Source organism: Pangasianodon hypophthalmus, chromosome 8 (genome assembly GCF_027358585.1).
Source record: "Pangasianodon hypophthalmus isolate fPanHyp1 chromosome 8, fPanHyp1.pri, whole genome shotgun sequence".
Lineage (NCBI taxonomy): Eukaryota > Metazoa > Chordata > Actinopteri > Siluriformes > Pangasiidae > Pangasianodon > Pangasianodon hypophthalmus.
In genome coordinates, this window is record NC_069717.1 from 15,091,069 (window position 1) to 15,108,463 (window position 17,395).

Below are 17,395 nucleotides of genomic sequence, written 5' to 3' on the forward strand. Positions count from 1 at the left end.
TACAATTCATAGGCAGAGAGACAATGCACTAAAAAAATGCTTTAACAAGGGATGTGATGATTGTACAACCCAGCGTCTTGCTTTCAGTATATCATGCTAATAGCCTTCAATGGGGGCTTCTAAAAAGAAATGAATGTGGTTCTTTTTACCTTTTTATGCTTGTTTGGTTTTGTTTTCATCAAAACATTGCAGAAATACCAAACTACCGATTTTGCCTCATATATTCTTTCTAGTAGTAGTAAACTCTTTAAAAAATCTTGCATCATATTTCCATCAATGCACACATATGAAGTTAATGTTTCAGTGATATCATCACCTGTACTGGTAGAACATAATGTTAATCGTTTAACTATTACAGATTATCACATTGTACCCTCATACTAATATTGACTTCTGACCCTTTACTACTTACAGTTTAAAGATGTCTCCTAGTTTATGGACAGCTAAAGTGAGCTCCCCTGAGAGCTGGAAATTTTCCCGCAAGAAATTTCCAATATATTCACAGTAAGATATGTCACAGTACACCCAGATTTGGATCAAGTCTCTTTGATAATTGGCATTGCATGTTGGAAGCCTGGCGTGCTTAATGGCATGGATGAGCTTGGACCAAACCTCCTCGATGCTCTGTGGTGCACAGTTCAGCTCAGAAATGATCCACTTCGCTCTCTGGTGCAAGTCAAGCCCATATCTCTGTACAGTTTTGTGGAACAGTCTAGAGATGTATTGTGTCCTCTGAGGTGGTTTCGTTTTTTGTGGAAAGACACTCCATGAGCGTTTACGTTTCTTTGCCACATTCTCCAAATCTGCCTTGGAGTGTTCATCAGCAGGTGCTGGGATTGATATTAATTTCTTCTTACTGGTATCCACAAATTTCTCTTGATCATCTGGACAGTGACTTGTAGAAAAAACAAACTCTGGTTGTTGAGGGACAAATTCAGAACTTTTCTGCTGATTAAATGAAATGACCGGAGGAGCCTTTTTAGGTTTGATTGGACAAGATCTGTCAGTGCCAGAAGGAAACCAAGGTGTAAATATTGGCAAAACACGACGTGGAAAGTCCTCTAGAGCCTTCTCAGATATAGACACCAAACCATTCGATTTATCTTGGTCACTTTTGTAGTGTAAACATACGTCCATCCAATAACCGTGCAGCTCTCTTCTTTTAAATCCTGGCGTTTCTGCTTTAAAATCAAAGCAAAGGAACAGACATAAGAGTTTTGCACGACGTTTTATTTAATGACGAAATTACTGAAGTATTTTGAAATATTCTAAAAAGTCACCAACATCCAGTCTCGTTGCACTAGTTTAGCTAGCATGCTAACTAGCTAGCTACATACAGAGCAGAAGTAATTAAAGTTAGCCAGGTGTCATAATGCTGAGACAACAACAACACAACAATATTGCGAGCACTGAGAACAGTTTAATTTCAACTTACCGTCAGTTTGAGTTTGTCTTTACTTTTTTCAGCGTCTAATGTGTTAGCTATAAAGAGCTATCCACAGACTAGCCCTGTGTAGCAGTGTGATACTGCCTCCTGTCCAGTAGAGGCGCTGTGGACTGGGCGCAGTGACACTGCAGGCACATCACCACTTCCTGTTTCTGTAATGATGAGGTATATGTCGCGTTTCACTAATGTAAGCGTGTCACTCTAGCAACATAGTTGTCCAGTATCAAAGTTTTGTTTCAGAAAGCTCATATAACGAAAGATGGCTTATTTAACAAACAACCCCGCTGATGAAAACAGGTAAGTGAATTTATTATCAGGTTGATTTGCTTTTAGTCAGAGAAAGGTTACTAAGACAACATGCAGTTTCATTTGTTCATTCATTTGAATCTTTGGACAGAAAACGCTGGTGAAACTGCCAAAAGGTGAAAGTACACAGTGGATCTCTTTTAATGTTTTTAAAGGCAGTATGAATAGTCAGAAAAGTCTAGCGTTGTAACACGGATTGTGTGTGTGTGTGTGTGTGTGTGTGTGTGTGTGTGTGTGTGTGTGTGTGTGTGTGTGTGTCTGTCTGTCTGTCTGTCTGTGTGTTTGTGTGTTCGTTTCTTTGTTCATGTTGGTGTTCGAGTATGAACTTAATTGGCAGAGGTGTTTGACGTTTGATTGTCACTCCATTGCTTAAAAGTTTAAAACATTTCCTGCATGACAAGTTACAGGAGCCTGTGCACAAATGCAATTAATTCCATCCAGGTGTGCACAAATGCAATTAATTCCATCCAGGTGTGCACGAATGTAAACAACGGCGTACAGGTGTGCACGAATGTAAACAACGGCGTACAGGTGTGCACGAATGTAAACAACGGCGTACAGGTGTGCACGAATGTAAACAACGGCGTACAGGTGTGCATAAATTTGGGGACAGCGACAACAATGGATATTAGAAATAGCAAAGGCTAATGCAAAGGCGTCCCAGGTCACCTACTATCCATCCTAAATAGTGTCCGAGATTCTAATTAGTGTGTCCCAAATCGTAGTATGTTGAAATGAGTATCCCAAAGGTACCCGGATGGTCTACTATTTCTGGTAGATTTTCCAAGTGTGGAACTGTGGACACTTTTTCAGCTAATATAGCCCACAACACCTTGTGCAAAGGAGGAGGAGTTTTGTGATGATTTGCTTAGGACGCATTTTAGAGAGTTGTAAATTAAATGTGGAAAAATAAATCAAGGAAATGGTAAATTAAATTATGTAGTATAAATTATATAAGAAATAATGAAGGAAGAAAAGCTGTAATGCAACGAGGAGTTTGTTTCGTGACAGTGTGCGTAACTAGGCAACAACGTTCTCTTCTGTCACATGTCATTTTAGTATGTCTCAGTACTTGCGTACTATTTTGCTAGACACTCAAAAGTATGTACTTTTTCTTTATATGAAGCTTTTACTACAGTCCTTAACTTAATCCCACTGTCCTTTAAAAATGTACCTTTAAATACATCCTTATGAAGATGTCACTACACAGCAGTTTTCAATCCTGAAACCTTGTAGTTCACTTTATAAGTAGTTTTTGTTTGTTGAATCATTGCTGCTACATAAATGCTAATTTCCGCTAGTCTCCATATTGGATTTTTAGTGTCACGCTAACCACAGGCCGATGATACTCCCAACACTGTTTTGATATATAGGGTAGTTCCAGCTTATGATACAAACATATGGGGCAAGTAACGTATGACTACAATTTTATTTCTTAATTTTGCAGTGATTATAGTGAATGTTTTGTGTAAATGAAGGTTTTATTTTGGCTGCAGTTTGGTGATTTCTTCTTGATACAACAACTATGTTTTTTTTAATGCACAACACGTCACCTGGTCTGATGAATATCAGTTTTCTTCACAAAAAGAATATATAATTTTAGTGCAATAGTATAAGGAGGTGAATTGAAACGCAGCATAAGACTATTTTATTCGTAGTTATACTCAGTCACTAATCACCTGCGTCAGCTCAACTGTATTGGGGTCTGCTACCTACCTCTCTCAGCACTGTTCCTGCCTCCTACCCAGAGTTCCTGGGATAGGCTCCAGATAAAGCAGTTACCTAAGACGAATGATCTGAGCAAAATTGTTCTCCTTCTTACAGGTACTTGTGTATATATCCAGCTTACATTAACAGTAAAAAGACATTAGCAGAGGGTCGAAGAATACCAGCTGAGAAGGTGAGGCTAAGAGATAATACAGTCAGCACCAGAATTATTGTCATCCTTGGTAGAGATGGGTTTTAAAAAAAAAAAGGCTGTGAAAAATGTGGTTAATTAGTTTAAGAGACTGCCTCACAATACAGAATCCCAGATTAGATGAAGGAAACAGAGTTCTTCTAGCATGCCTTTCAAATAATTTGTCATCATGGAGATGGTGTCAAATTGTATATTCAGAGAATTGGTGACCCCAAAATACTCCAATTTATGCAAATCTCCATTCGTGTTCCTTGGAGGGTTTTTTTTTTTTTTTGCTTCTATGTCCATCCTTCTCACTGTGCATGGGGTGAAATACACTTGTCCTCTTTTGGGCAGGTTCATTATTGCCCTAACAGTGGATGTGGGCGTTTTCAGATATCAAGCCATTGCCTGATTGGTGGTCAACACAATTTTGTCTTATTTAATTTGTGTATTCTCTAATCTTGCCCCATTTTAATGAATGACTAATGGGATTTTGTCTGTCACCTCATATTTATACCCCAGTAAATCAGGAAGTCATGAATGACCACTTAACTCAAGCAACTAAAATAAGAGTCAAAACATTTTGTTACATTCAGCTTCAGTTACATTTTGTTTATAAGATTTTCTAATTGTTTCATATGTGGTTTGGGTCAGAATATTTTCTTTAAATAATGGTTAGATATTGGTCATGTTTTTGTGTGAGATTCAGCTAATTAACCACAGACATTTTTCCATAAACATTTTTGACCCATCTTTACCAAGAGTGGCAATAATTCCTGTTGCTGATTGTACTTATACGTTTCTTGTCATATTTTGTGTCAGGAGTCATTTGTGTGATCCTTCTGGATTTATTTATGGCAGGCACCATTCATAGTTAATTTTAAATCAGTCTAAATTCCCTCCTAGGCTGTGGAAAACCCTTCCTGTGCTGAAATCAAGGATGTTCTAACTGCAGCAGGAATGAACGTCAGAGTTGAGGTACTGTTGTGTGTTTTAACATTCCTCATCTTCGCTTTAAATCACTAAGCTCCTACTTCTTGGTTTAGAGCTTGTGTACGTGAAAAGCCTATGCTTACTGTTTGCTTACTCATATATACTGTACATTCTGTGATCTAATGTACAGGAGCTTAAATTTGATTTTCTTTTGGCTTTCCCCACACAGAACAAGCTGTATCCAAGGGAATGGAATAGAGATGTACAGTTCAGAGGAAGAGTGCGAGTTCAAATCAAAAAAGAGGATGGAAGTTTGTGTCAGGAGAAATTTACCTCTAGTAAGTGTCAATGTAGCATGTGTTTTATTCCAACATTGTAGTAGAGTACTGTATTTTCCAGCCAGTGTGTTGCTCTGGAGCACAGGTTCCCAACCCTGGTCCTGGATCCCAACACCTCTGTCCTGTGTATTTTAGTGTTTCTCTCCTCATGAAGGGCTGATTAGTTGAATCAACTGTGCTGGGAGCAGAGAAAATACTACAATTGGATTGGGACCCTGTGTTCTGAAGTGTAAGAAGCATCTGCCTAAATTCTGACTGATTAGGAAATAAATAAATAAATCTTGTTTTATTGTATAAGCATTAATGTACCGGGCTTTTGTGTTTACATCTGTGAAGCTTTTACTACAGTCCTTAATTTAATCCCACTGTCAGACCTGAAAAATATACCTTTAAATACGTCCTTATGAAGATGTCACTACACAGCAGTTTTCAATCCTGAAACCTTGTAGTTTTTGTTTGTTGCATCATTGCTGCTACATAAATGCTAATTTCCGCTAGTCTCCATGTTGGATTTTTAGTGTCACGCTAACCACAGGCCGATGGTAGCATACTCCCAACACTGTTTTGATATATAGGGTAGTTCCAGCTTATGATACAAACATATGGGGCAAGTAACGTATGACTACAATTTTATTTCTTAATTTTGCAGTGATTATAGGGAATGTTTTGTGTAAATGAAGGTGTTATTTTGGCTGCAGTTTGGTGATTTCTGCTTGATACAACAACTATGTTTTTTTTAATGCACAACACGTCACCTGGTCTGATGAATATCAGTTTCTGCAGTGGGGTCAGAATTTGGCTTCAATAGCATGAATCCATGGATACAGCCCGCCTTGTGTCAACAGTTTAGGCTGGTGGTGATGGTGTAATGGTGTGGGGAATGTTTTGTTGGCACACATTGTGCCCCTTACACGAGTTGAACATTGTTTGAATGACGCAGCCTATTTGAGTATTGTTGCTGACCATGTGCATCCTTTCATGTGGACGCATTTACCCATCATTGAATGGCTCCTTCCAACATGGTAGTGTGCCATATCGCAAAGCAAAGTCATTTCAAATTAGTTCCATGAACATGAGAATGGGTTCAGTGTTCTTCAGTGACCTCCCAGTCACCGGATCTGAATCCAGTAGAACACCTTTGGGATGTGGAAGAATGGGAGATTAGCAGTATGAATGTTCAGCTGACAAATCAAAGGCATGATGCAATCATGTCAACATGGACTAGAATCTCAAAGGAATGTTTCCAACATCTTGTGGAATCCATGCCATGACAATTCAGGTTGTTCCGAAAGCAAAGTGGGGTCCTATGCAGTATTAGTATGTTGTTCCTAATAAACTTCTGTTCTGTGTTACTGGTGCAAAATTTTGACGTACATCAACATGGTAAGGATCAGCTGCGTCTATCAGAGTAATACAACACCACAAGGTGAATTTGTGATAATTTACTTAGTTTTCTTGTGCACGGTTCTAAATCCATTATGAATCAGTGCAGTGTTTCCCCATTTGTAGTTTAATTTTACAAATCTGTTCATTCTCTATTTTTGCTTTACTCCTGGGTTTAGCAAAAACAGAGCCTTATGGTGATGTGATATTTACTGTTTGTTTGTTTTTTTTTGTTTGTTTTTTTGTAGAAAAAGATGTTATGTTCTATGTGGCCGAGATGATTCCAAAGTTAAAGACAAGAACACAGAAAAGTGGAGGAGGTGACACAGGAGCACAACAAGGAGAAGGAGGGAAGAAAGGAAAGAAGAAGAAGAAGTAGCTGTATGCCCCTGAAGATCCTCTATTCATACAAACGTGAACATTTATTTTACAGTTGTTCATGAGTCTCTTGCATGTCTTGTCTATATAGAAACACCAGGCCTTAACAGTTCTGTTGGTCACTTGTTTCAAGTTTGTGGACATTATCAATTTCCATCATAAATGAAACCCAAGCAGCAACAGAATTTTATTTTAAACCTCTACATTTCTGACGTTTTATTGTTTTAGTTATTACAGAATTGTTGTTTCATATGAAAGCAAACTGTTAAGCTGTTTGTTGATGTAACAATTGGAAACAGTTAAGCTTTAGTTGTGTGTCAGAAATTGTAGAGTAATTTTTCATGCAACAATGAATATTTGTCCTTGTCAGCAACAAATAAAAATGAAATGCGTCAACGGCTCTTTTGATGAAGTATATCTTCCATTTTCCATTGTTATCAGATTTTTTTTCTTCTTGTGTGTTAGGTGGTACAAAGAAAAGCCAAATATAAAACCTGTATAAAGAAATTTGTTCAATGTGTTCATATTCTAGCAGTTAGAAATCAGTTCTGCTTTTTAAAATCCCATACTTTCCTCTGGTATGCAGTTTACCTGCTGAATATGTTAAGGCCCTTCATTTGATCTGGCTTCATTAGATTTCTCTGGCACCTTTCACAGAATACATAATTAAGGATCATAAGCTTGTGCTCGTTGTTTGTGACATTTTGGCCTTTTATGTGCCATTTGGTTTATAGACCATGTTTTAAGGTTATTTTTTTTATGTTACAAGTTAAACAGTGGTGTAGTGAGTAAAAATGACATTAAATGTTACAGACAAACAGCGTCTGTGTGTTAACAATATTATAAAAAGTGTTGATAAAAAAATATTATAAAAAGTGTTGGTAAAAAAAATATGGATACATTTAAAATATGGAGGACCAGATCTACCAAAATGGGAATTGGAGAAAAAAAAAAAAAAAATCTTATAAGTTTATTATTAATTTTCCTTTCATTCGTCTCATGTACAAAAGCCCACATTTATGTATTCTGTAATTTATATCTGGCTGGAATCAGATAGGAATCAGATACTGATCAGCTAAGCAGAAGATGACAATGTGACAGGTTTGACTGACAGCCCCTCATTTGCACAAGGAAATCAGAAAAAGAAAAATGAATAACCAATGTGAAAAAGAATGCATAAATAAACAAATAATGAATTATGACATACATACTTATTAAATGAATAATATATACTTAACATTTTATGTATTAATATATTTATTTTTATTTTATATTATTTTATCTTCTCCATAGCAAAAAATCCCATGTTATGTGTCTGGGGAAGCTCGTCTTAAATCATTCCTTATCAGTCTGCTTGACCTCCATTGACATTATGGCATGTCTGTCATTGAAGTTCTTGATATGTTTTATTTGACTCTCAAGTCTCAATAGCCATTCATGACGTAGCCTAGGTAAACACAAATTAAAATAAACAATTATGTCATGGTGTCACACTTATTCAGGGACATATGGTGTTAACCAGTGACATAGACTGTTATCCAGTTTACCAGCTGCAAAATGCTATGAATAGCCAGTTGAAATAATTCTGAAATAATATTCATTATAAACATATAAACGTTGTCCTTTAATAGTTCAATGATAGTTCATGCTTGCCACACATTTCTTGGATTAGTTTGTAATAATAATAATAATAATAATAATAATAATAGTAAGGAGAAGAAGAAGAAGAAAAATAGCATTTACATAGAACCTTTCTCATACCCAAGGTCACTTTACAAAAAATGGGTCTGATAAGCTTCTAAACTTTAAAGTTTCTAAAGTTTCTAAAGACTGGTATAAAAGAGTAAGCAGATTATCATACTGAAAGATCATTTCCAAATCCTTTATTCTAGCCTGGTGATTATTTTCTAATTAAATATACGTCAATAAGAAATGAAAAGTACGTTTTTTTTTTTGTTTGTTTTTTTTACATACAACAAATATAAGAAGAAACTTTCTGTCTTACTTTGACAGAGCACTGTTCTTCATCCTTAATTCCTCATTCGCTGTCATCTGGGTATGATTTGAAATTTTTTTCTCCCAGAATGCTTTGATAAATAATTTGTCATGGATTAATGCTGCATTCATTTCCAATTTAGAGCTCTTGCACTCCTAAGGCACTGAGGACAAGCAAAAATAATGAAAGAAATTGAAATCAAACAGAGTTAAAACACTAACTATATAAATTAAACTTTACAAAACCTTTACACATGCATAGTTCAGTTCAGTATGCAGGATAGTAAGAATAAGTCAAAGCCTTATAATCTGGTAAGCTTACATCCCAGCGGATCGCCAGATATTAGTGCAAAACTCCAGAGTAACAGCAGAGTAACATATAATGAGATTAACCTTAAGAGTGGCTGTCTCACTCATTCTCCTGTGTGATCACAAATGTTCCTAATAGTATCTCTAAAATCGAAGATTACCTTTTAAGCTCTTTGTCCAGAGAGGTTTATTTATTGACTGAGCAGGGAATCAACTGTGCAAAGGATCTAAATGATTGAGACACATTTGGGAGCCTCACTGGAATCGTGCTACAATTCCCAGTGTGCAGTGTGTTACATTCATTGACACTTAGTTTAGCGAAAGCCCATAACAGTATTATGGTACTCAACAGGTGCCACAAAGTTATGTACACTGTACAGTATCAGGGTGATAGCATTGCATGTTCTGCTAAGTGTCACAGGAGATTTTCAGCATCAGCTTTTAATGTACACACACATCATGTCAAAAGAAGCTGGCAGGACAAATGAGAATACATAAGCTGTAAAGCAACGCTGGAAGCCATGGATCTTATTACTAAGGCTGAACAACTGATGTCTATATCAGGTTGTTGTCTTCAGCCAAAGATTCACTATATAGCCACTTCCCAAACCTAGAGTGTTACTTATATGAGGCAAATTTGTCACTCTGGGGCTGTTGCATTCTTTATAAAAAAAATAAAAATAACTGAAGACTTTAAAATGAATATTATCTAAGCCCTTTAAAACCCATTTTTTCACTAACAGGTTTGCAATAGAATTACCATAGAAATTATTAGCAAGAAAGTGAAGTCAACTGTAAATTCAGTTAAGCAGTAGGCAAAGAAACAGATACAGTAACTGTGGCTTTATTTGTGGAGACCCACTGGGAAATTTTGGTTTTGTATTTGACATTGGTCTAAGTCACATTATCACTAGGATCAGCTCAGTGGAAACGGCCAACAGTATTCTGGAAAATATGGAGTGCCATACAAATCTGTTAGCACGTGCTTGACATTTCATTTCTTTAGAGCATGATATGTCATAAGTCCGGGGTATTAACCAGAGGTCAACTAAGATTAACTTGGTCTATTTTTATGATTCTTGAGCTGTGCTCTCAAATGATACTAATATTAATTAGAACATAAGACAACACTGAGGTGAAAACTAGTGAGTTTTTTTTTTTTAGAATTCAACAGATAATATGTCTTAAATGATGCTGCCTATATTGAAAATAATATATTATTTTAAGAATTTATTTGTAAGTGCCTTTCAGGGTACCCAATGACACTGTATTGATACATCTCAGATCAAAATCAGCATGTACTACTATTACTACTATGAATAATAATAATAATAATAATAATAATAATAATAATAATAATAATAATGTTATATCCTATTATGCATGATTTGTCCATCCTTCAAGCTGCAGACACTTAAACAATTTCTTGGTATTTTGACATTTTAAAATCTAACATTCCTACAATTCCTGTACCATATTTATGTTATGAGACTGGTATTAATTTTTTGTAGATTAAGCATCAGGCATATTGGATATCTTTAATGGACAAACCTCAAAACACAATCAGGGTTTCTACCTTAATCCTGAGATGTACATAGAGGTATGTATCACTTTGCCCTGGAAACAGTGAAAACAAACAGGGCTGCTGGAAAAAGAAAAATCTATCTATCTATCCATCCATCCATCCATCCATCTATTATATAACTTGTCTCAACTCCCGAACCAGATGTGCTGTGGAGCTTTCTGGCAAGCACTCTATCTTCTATCTAATGTGACTGAATGAGCAAGCTAAACATAGATGTCAAAATGCTTCAAAACATAGTCATCAAAATGTCAAAATAGTCAAAATGTCATTCCCAAATTAAAAAAAAAATTATTTACAGTTAACAACAATAGCCATCCAATAATATTTTATTAGATTTTCTTTAGTTTTTGTGTTCAAGAAAGATTAGAAAAGTTCACTGGACACGCTATTAGAGTCTTCTATAAAGCTGAACGCACTCTGTGTGCTTTTCGGGTCCTTTAAGCACCATTTCATTATAATAACTGTGATTTTCCATGAAGGTTTTCTTTTAATAATGAAGAAGAATGATTATTTAAGAATGACAAAAAAACACATGCAATGAACATACAAGTTTATATTCATAACAAACATGTAAGTTACTATGTTTTTTGGTAGATCCCAGCAGAGATATGCTGCACTGTGCACAGTGTGTGATTCATATAATGTTAATGAACTTTATGTCTTAAGCATGGTTGCCAGGTTCTGCATATAATATACATGTATTGCAGATCAGCAAATCAGAAATGAGCACTATTGTTAAGTAGTTTCACACCAAAAGTCTGAGAAAAAGAAGAAAATCAATCCACCTTTTCCTTTGTTCTGAAGACTTTGGACTAGTTTAAAGTTGTTTTGTACAGATTTTGAGTTGTTGAGTTAGTCAGTCAGTCAGTCAGTTAGTTAGTTAGTTAGTTAGTTAGTTGGGTGGTTGAGTTAGGGGAGACCTTTGAGTAAAAACCTCACGCTCATTCAACTCCTTTGTTTTGTCCTGTGGAATCCCAACACACACACCTAGTCTGAAGCTGGCAAGCTTTCTAAAAACAACAACAGAAAAATGTCCACATTACTTACTGTCCACATCTGTATTCATATTTGTTTAGTAAGCATTATCTATTCAGTCAGAATAATATATTCATATTCAGTTACAACCCTAGTATGCAGGAGTGAGATAAAATATTTTTCAAGGTGATGTGTGAGTTAAAAAAAAAAAACTGGCCCTAAATGTCAAGAAGACTACAGAAAAGATTGTGGACTTCAGAACCAGAGAAAGTCTAACTCCAATTAACAACTGGCACAGGAGTAGAACTAGTCAGTTGCTTCAGATTCCATGTCTTATAGTTATCACCTCTCCTCCTCTGATGGGGCAGCAATGCCTGAATGTTATTCTGTGCTGAAAATCAGTTTGGTAGGTATGGAGAAGCAACCTCTGTCCAGCATTAACCACACTAGTAGATTGCAATAGTGTCAGCAGCAGTGGTTCAGTAATATTACTTTATTTATTGAGGTTCTTGAATATCAAGATCATTATTTTGCTGCAATTTTAAATTAAATATAGTTAGATGGAATTGTCTGAGTATATGGAAATAAAGTACTGATGTAACACAATGTCAATATGTATATGCAGATTTAAACCTGAGGTGGACATGGCCTAAACCAGAAGGCTTTTTTGAGTAGAATTTTTTTAAATAGAATCATTAGAAATAGTACTATTAGAAATTGAGATGTGTGCAAGACTGATTTTTAAAATCCTGCTTGTGCAGTTATTATTTTTGTTTGTACAGACTGCAGCACTTTCTAATGAATAGTTGGTTCAACTTCCCAAAATATAGGCCTAAACAAACTAGTAGCCTAAGTTAAACCATCAAGGGTCTGACCAGGCAGTTACTAACAATTGAATGAATGCTGTAAATGCATCACTGTAAGTTCATCACAATAAATGCATCATTCATGTTTATGCTAATGAGTTTAGTCTTTCTTTTCACCAACAAGATTCAAATATGCCCACTCACTCGCACCCACAAGCTTCATATCTGACCGCATGACTTTGTTGTTGCATCCTGCAGCATCCCAGTCCCAATTCACAGCTTTAATCTCAACCAGATGTAGGTCAGTCTAGACCTCTGTAGCCCCAGCCACAGATTCCAGCACACCCTGGGGGATCCCCAGATACTCCCAAGCCAACTCTCTGCACATCCTGGGTCTGTCCCGGGGTCTCTGGCCAGTGGGACCTGCCTGGGACCTGCCAACCAAGCGGCATCGTAGTAAGAGGTCCAAACCAAGTCATATTCTTTCTGTCACTACCCATGCTTTCTTTTTCTATTACTCTTCAGTAAGAGCCCAAGTTCTGCATTCTTCATGCATTAGTCCATGAAAAATCCTCTTAAAAATTGAACATTGTTGGTGCAAATGTAACGTCTTATACCTCTTAAGCTTTAACTAATAACTGGCCTTAAGCCAACTATATAATTAGTTGACTTGTCCCCTATGTTTACTATTAATTATATAGTGATTACAGGTATGCAGTTATAAGTATTACAATTCTGTACCTTAAAATCTGTACCTGCCAATGGCTCCTGGGAGTTTAAGGGGTTCTCATGATGTCCATATGTCATTTGGTATTAACTAAACTCTATTAACTACTCTACAGACTTCAGGTCTTCTTAAAAGTAGGCTCTAGCGTGTAAAGGCAGGGCTGGATAAAATGTCCTGTTATCAGCATATCTGCTTCCTTTTGTATTTTTAGTGTTTGTCCTTTATGTTTGCCTGGTTAATAAAGTAACAAGTAGAAGTATCAGTAAGAGAATAGGGCTGACTTCAGGTTTTTGTTTGTTTGTGTTTAAAACATTTGTTTAATTCCTATGAAACAGCTTTTCCAAAAGCAGTTCGGCCAAGGTGAAATCCACTGGTCTTATAAACTTAAGATCATGTATTTCAGTTCCCACTGTACACTACAGAAAATGTTGTGATGATTGACACCAACAAGGTAAGCTTATCTGTGTAAAGGGATCTGATGAATAATTTCTGTGGCTTTGTTTTGGCTGGATCAAAGTATCAAAGTTGTGTGGCTAGGATAGACAGCTAGGCTAAACCATGTGTTTCATGTGTTTCATACCCTGCATTTTCAGGATCTTGTCATGTCAGTGCAAGAGTTGGCCCTTGATTTATGTTTTCATTGTCTGACATGCTGCTTTGCCAAGTAGTGAGATGTTGATCCAGTAAAACAAAAATGGAAGTGATCCCTATGCCCTCATGCTTCCAGGATACCTGGGGCAAACAGTGAGTCTTTTTTCTTTTTTTTTTGCACTTCACATTCAAAAAAACCTAACAAAACTTAACAAGACAGATCAAAAAAGGTGCCAACCACACATAGCTTTTTTTTTTTCTAAAAGAAAAAAAATCACAGAAGGTAACCACACATTACACAGTAAGACAATACACTGCACTAAATAAATGAACAATCCCATCCACAAGAGAGATCCATTATTATCAGGGGTGGACAATACTTGAGTTGTTGTACTTTGTTAATATACTTAGGTTTGGCAAATTTATACTTATTTATAAGTGAGTATTATTGAAGTTGAATACTTGTACACTTGCTTAATTACATTTCCAAGAAAACAAACTTACTTTTTAATCCTTACATTTTATTTAGACCTTTAAAGTTCTCCTTATAAATCACAAGTATAGCACCCAATCAAGTTCAGCAGCATAGAAAAAAATAGCAAGTATCATGTCAATTCATTCCAAATTCTAGCTAATGGTAAATACTGCAAACATATAGAGATTGACTGATAGTTGCTATAGAACAAAAATCATCTACTAACAGTTTCTGATGAGTAATAAAAGTTACTTTAAAAACATTTACTTTTTAATTTTTAATACTTGAGTACATTTAAAAGTAATAACTTTTTTTACTTTCACTTGAGTACATAGTACATTTTAGCTGAATACTTCCACTTTTAACTGAGTAACATTTTAACACATTATCTATACCTTAACTTAAGCATAATTTCTCAGTACTTTGTCTACCCCAGTGACTGTACATCATAACAGGGTGGAAATAGTGAAGCCTAAATCTCTCCGAGGCCCTCTAGTGGCTGGCTGTAGTACAATTTTCAATCCCGCTCATTCCAATGTAAGTCAATGGAACATGAGCCAAACTCAGATTTTAAGTTACATTTTGGAAATAGTGTTCTATCGTTTTTACAAGTTCACTTGACCTTGATATCTTAGTATTTTTCATTATAAATGGGTTTTATAGGAGTTATTTGATGATAACTAAAAGGGCGTTGTTTTGGCCAGTGGCTTCAGTTTTGAACAATGGCTTCAGAAGATGAAGGTCAATGTTTTGGAATGATTCAGTCAGAGCCCAGATCTAAATCCCATTGAAAAACTGTGCAGTGACTTGTAGAAGGCTGTGTACAGGAGAACCCCTCACATTTTGATAGATTTGGAGCATTTCTGCAAAGAAGAGTGGGGGGAAAAAAATCCAAATCAAGATGTGCTAAGTTGATAGACTCACCCAAAAAGACTGAGTGACTGAGTGCTGTATTACAAGCAAAAAGTGGTTTTTAATGTATTAGTTAAGGGCTGTGCATACTTTTGCAACCAGGTTATTGTAAGTTTTTTCTTTTTCCTCTGGAAAATGAATAACATGTTATGTTTGAATAACATAATAGATTAGCCAGTGTCAGCTAGATAGCAAATAGTAGCTCAGTCAGTCATGGCTCAAAGCTCTAATATCTTTTCCTGACAATGATGAAATTAATATATTATACAGAAATTGCATGTAAATATTACTTAATTAATTAATAAGGCTGTACTTACCTCTTTGAGATAGCATTTGATGCACCATCTTAAGTTGCACTTCAGGTAATGGCTCTCAATGTGCATGCTACCAGCTTGAAGCAGGGCTGTGTCCACAACCAGTATGTGTGGGCAAGAGATGGATCTACTGTCCAACCGGCCATAACTACTGTGCATGATTTGGCTCCAAGGTGTCTACTGCGCATATTCTGGCTCCAATTTTGACCTACTGTGCAAAGATGGCCACTCATATACTGTATATACAGTAATTGGTTCACCCCTGATTATCATACATCTCAAATGCTCCTTCAAGATTCAAAGATTTATTTGTCACATGTGCTTTTGTAGGTAAAAGGATACAGTGAAATGAGATGCAGCAACTCCAAAGTCTGTGTATAGCAAGAACAATAAATAGACTATACAAACAATGTAACAATGGATATAGGGGTAAGGGAGAGTGCAGACAAAACAAGAGCATATAAAAAAATGCAAATTTGAGTATGCATGTATCTGTATATGTACATTCACTGAGCACTTGATTAGGAACACCTGTACACCTACTCATTCATGCTAATCAGCCAAATGTGTAGCGGCAGTGCAGTGCATAAAATCATGCAGATACAGGCCAGCAGCTTCGGGTAATGTTCACAACAACCATCAGAATGTGAAAAAAATGTGATCTCAGTGGTTTTGACCGTGAAATGATTGTTGGTGCCTAATGGGCTGATTTAAGTATTTCTATAATTGCTGTTCTCCTGGGATTTTCATAACAGTCTCTAGAGTTTACTCAAATGGCTTGTTGATGGAAGAGGTCAACGGAGAATGGCCAGACTGGTTCTGACAGAAAGTCTACAGTAACTCAAATAACCACTCTGTACAACTGTAGTGAGCAGAAAAGCATCTCAGAATGCATAGGCGAATGGGCTACAACAGCAGAAGACCTTGTCGGGTTCCTCTTCTGTCAGCCAAGAACTGAAAGCCAATCCTGTAGTGGGAACAGGCTCACCAAAACTTGGCAGTTGAAGACTGAAAAAAACCTAACCTGGTCTGACGAATCTTATGCTGAGGCACACAGATGGTCAGAATTTGGCACCAACAGCATGAATCCATGGACCCAACCTGCCTTGTGTCAACAGTCTAGGCTGGTGGAGGTGGTGTAATGGTGTGGGGAAGGTTTTCTTGGCACACTTTTTGCCCATTAATACCAATCATCCTTGAATGCCACAGCCTATTTGTTGCTGACCATTTGCATCCCTTCATGGCCACAATTTTCCCATCTCCTAATGCCTACTTCCAGCATGATAATGCACCATGTCACAAAGCAAAAGTTGTCTAAAACTGGTTTCACTAATATGACAGAGAGTTCAGTGTTCTTCAGTGGCCTTCCCAGTCACTGGATCTGAATCCAATAGAACATTCAGAGGAATGTTTCGTGCCACAGAGAATTGAGGCTGTTTTCAGAGCAAAGGGGGGCCCTAACCAGTATTACTATAGTGTTCCTAATAATGTGCTCAATGAGTGTATATGTTCCTAATAATGTGCTCAATGAGTGTATATGTACAGTATGTACACACAATATGTATATATACTAAAGTGTCCTGTGAATATGACATATATGATCACGTGCTGTTTGTGTGTGCATTAATGTCATGTACAGAGAAGCCGGAGGGGGTTGGTGGTCATGAGTTCTGCCTCTGATGGCTTGGGTAAAGAAGCTCCTCCTTATCTTCTCAGTCACGGCCATGTGGTTGCGGAGACACTTTTCCGACTGCATTCCATTGTTGGGGTGTGTGGGATTAAAGATCTTAAAGTTAAGATCTTTTCTAATCTGGTCATGCACTGCCTAGTGTATATGACCTGCAGTCTTAGCAGTGCTGACCTGGTGATCTTTTCAGGAACCTCACCTTTGCGGTCCAAACACTGCAGTTCCCGTACCAGGTGGTGATGTTCCCAGTGAAGATACTCTCTGTAGTGGCAGTGTAGAATTTCTGGATTTCTGGATAGCTGAGGAGATTTTGAACTTCCTCAGCTGACGTAGA

The 17,395-nt window shown here is 36.7% G+C and overlaps 2 protein-coding genes and 1 non-coding gene across 6 annotated transcripts; 1 reads left to right on the top strand and 2 right to left on the bottom strand.

Moving 5' to 3' along the window:
- Positions 1-47: 47 nt before the first annotated feature.
- On the bottom strand, positions 48-1,567 carry zgc:101664 (uncharacterized protein LOC450064 homolog). 2 transcript variants are annotated; one of them, XM_053236025.1, is made up of 2 exons: positions 1,436-1,565; positions 48-1,178 (listed from the first exon to the last, which is right to left on the bottom strand). In XM_053236025.1, exon 2 carries the CDS (start codon positions 1,135-1,137, stop codon positions 409-411), a length of 729 nt encoding a protein of 242 aa, XP_053092000.1. In that variant the 5' UTR covers positions 1,138-1,178; positions 1,436-1,565; the 3' UTR covers positions 48-408. The 2 variants fall into 2 exon arrangements, with proteins under 2 accessions (XP_053092000.1, XP_026784128.3); XM_026928327.3 differs by having other exon boundaries at positions 50-1,181; positions 1,436-1,567.
- Positions 1,568-1,574: 7 nt separating this feature from the next.
- On the top strand, positions 1,575-7,081 carry srp19 (signal recognition particle 19). The gene is made up of 5 exons (XM_026928348.3): positions 1,575-1,744; positions 3,578-3,653; positions 4,560-4,631; positions 4,816-4,924; positions 6,556-7,081. The coding sequence occupies exons 1-5, from the start codon at positions 1,707-1,709 to the stop codon at positions 6,684-6,686; spliced, it is 426 nt and encodes a 141-aa protein (XP_026784149.1). The 5' UTR covers positions 1,575-1,706; the 3' UTR covers positions 6,687-7,081.
- A 296-nt stretch (positions 7,082-7,377) lies between these two features.
- On the bottom strand, positions 7,378-9,675 carry LOC113528824 (uncharacterized). Of its 3 annotated transcripts, none has more exons than XR_008302157.1 (3): positions 9,151-9,675; positions 8,691-8,844; positions 7,378-8,132 (listed from the first exon to the last, which is right to left on the bottom strand). It is a non-coding gene; the product is annotated as an uncharacterized LOC113528824 (transcript). The 3 variants fall into 3 exon arrangements; XR_008302159.1 differs by having other exon boundaries at positions 9,074-9,156; XR_008302158.1 differs by lacking the exon at positions 9,151-9,675 and adding an exon at positions 9,003-9,133.
- Positions 9,676-17,395: the final 7,720 nt, after the last annotated feature.

What these genes read in the sequence shown, in the direction of transcription:
- srp19 (XM_026928348.3), top strand. Translation starts at nt 1,707, where the DNA reads ATGGCTTATTTAACAAACAACCCCGCTGATGAAAACAG. An exon ending in AACCCCGCTGATGAAAACAG is followed by an intron (nt 1,745 to 3,577) that starts GTAAGTGAATTT and finishes TCCTTCTTACAG; the next exon opens with GTACTTGTGTATATATCCAG. An exon ending in GAATGAACGTCAGAGTTGAG is followed by an intron (nt 4,632 to 4,815) that starts GTACTGTTGTGT and finishes TTCCCCACACAG; the next exon opens with AACAAGCTGTATCCAAGGGA.
- zgc:101664 (XM_053236025.1), bottom strand. Translation starts at nt 1,137, where the DNA reads ATGGACGTATGTTTACACTACAAAAGTGACCAAGATAAATCGAATGGT.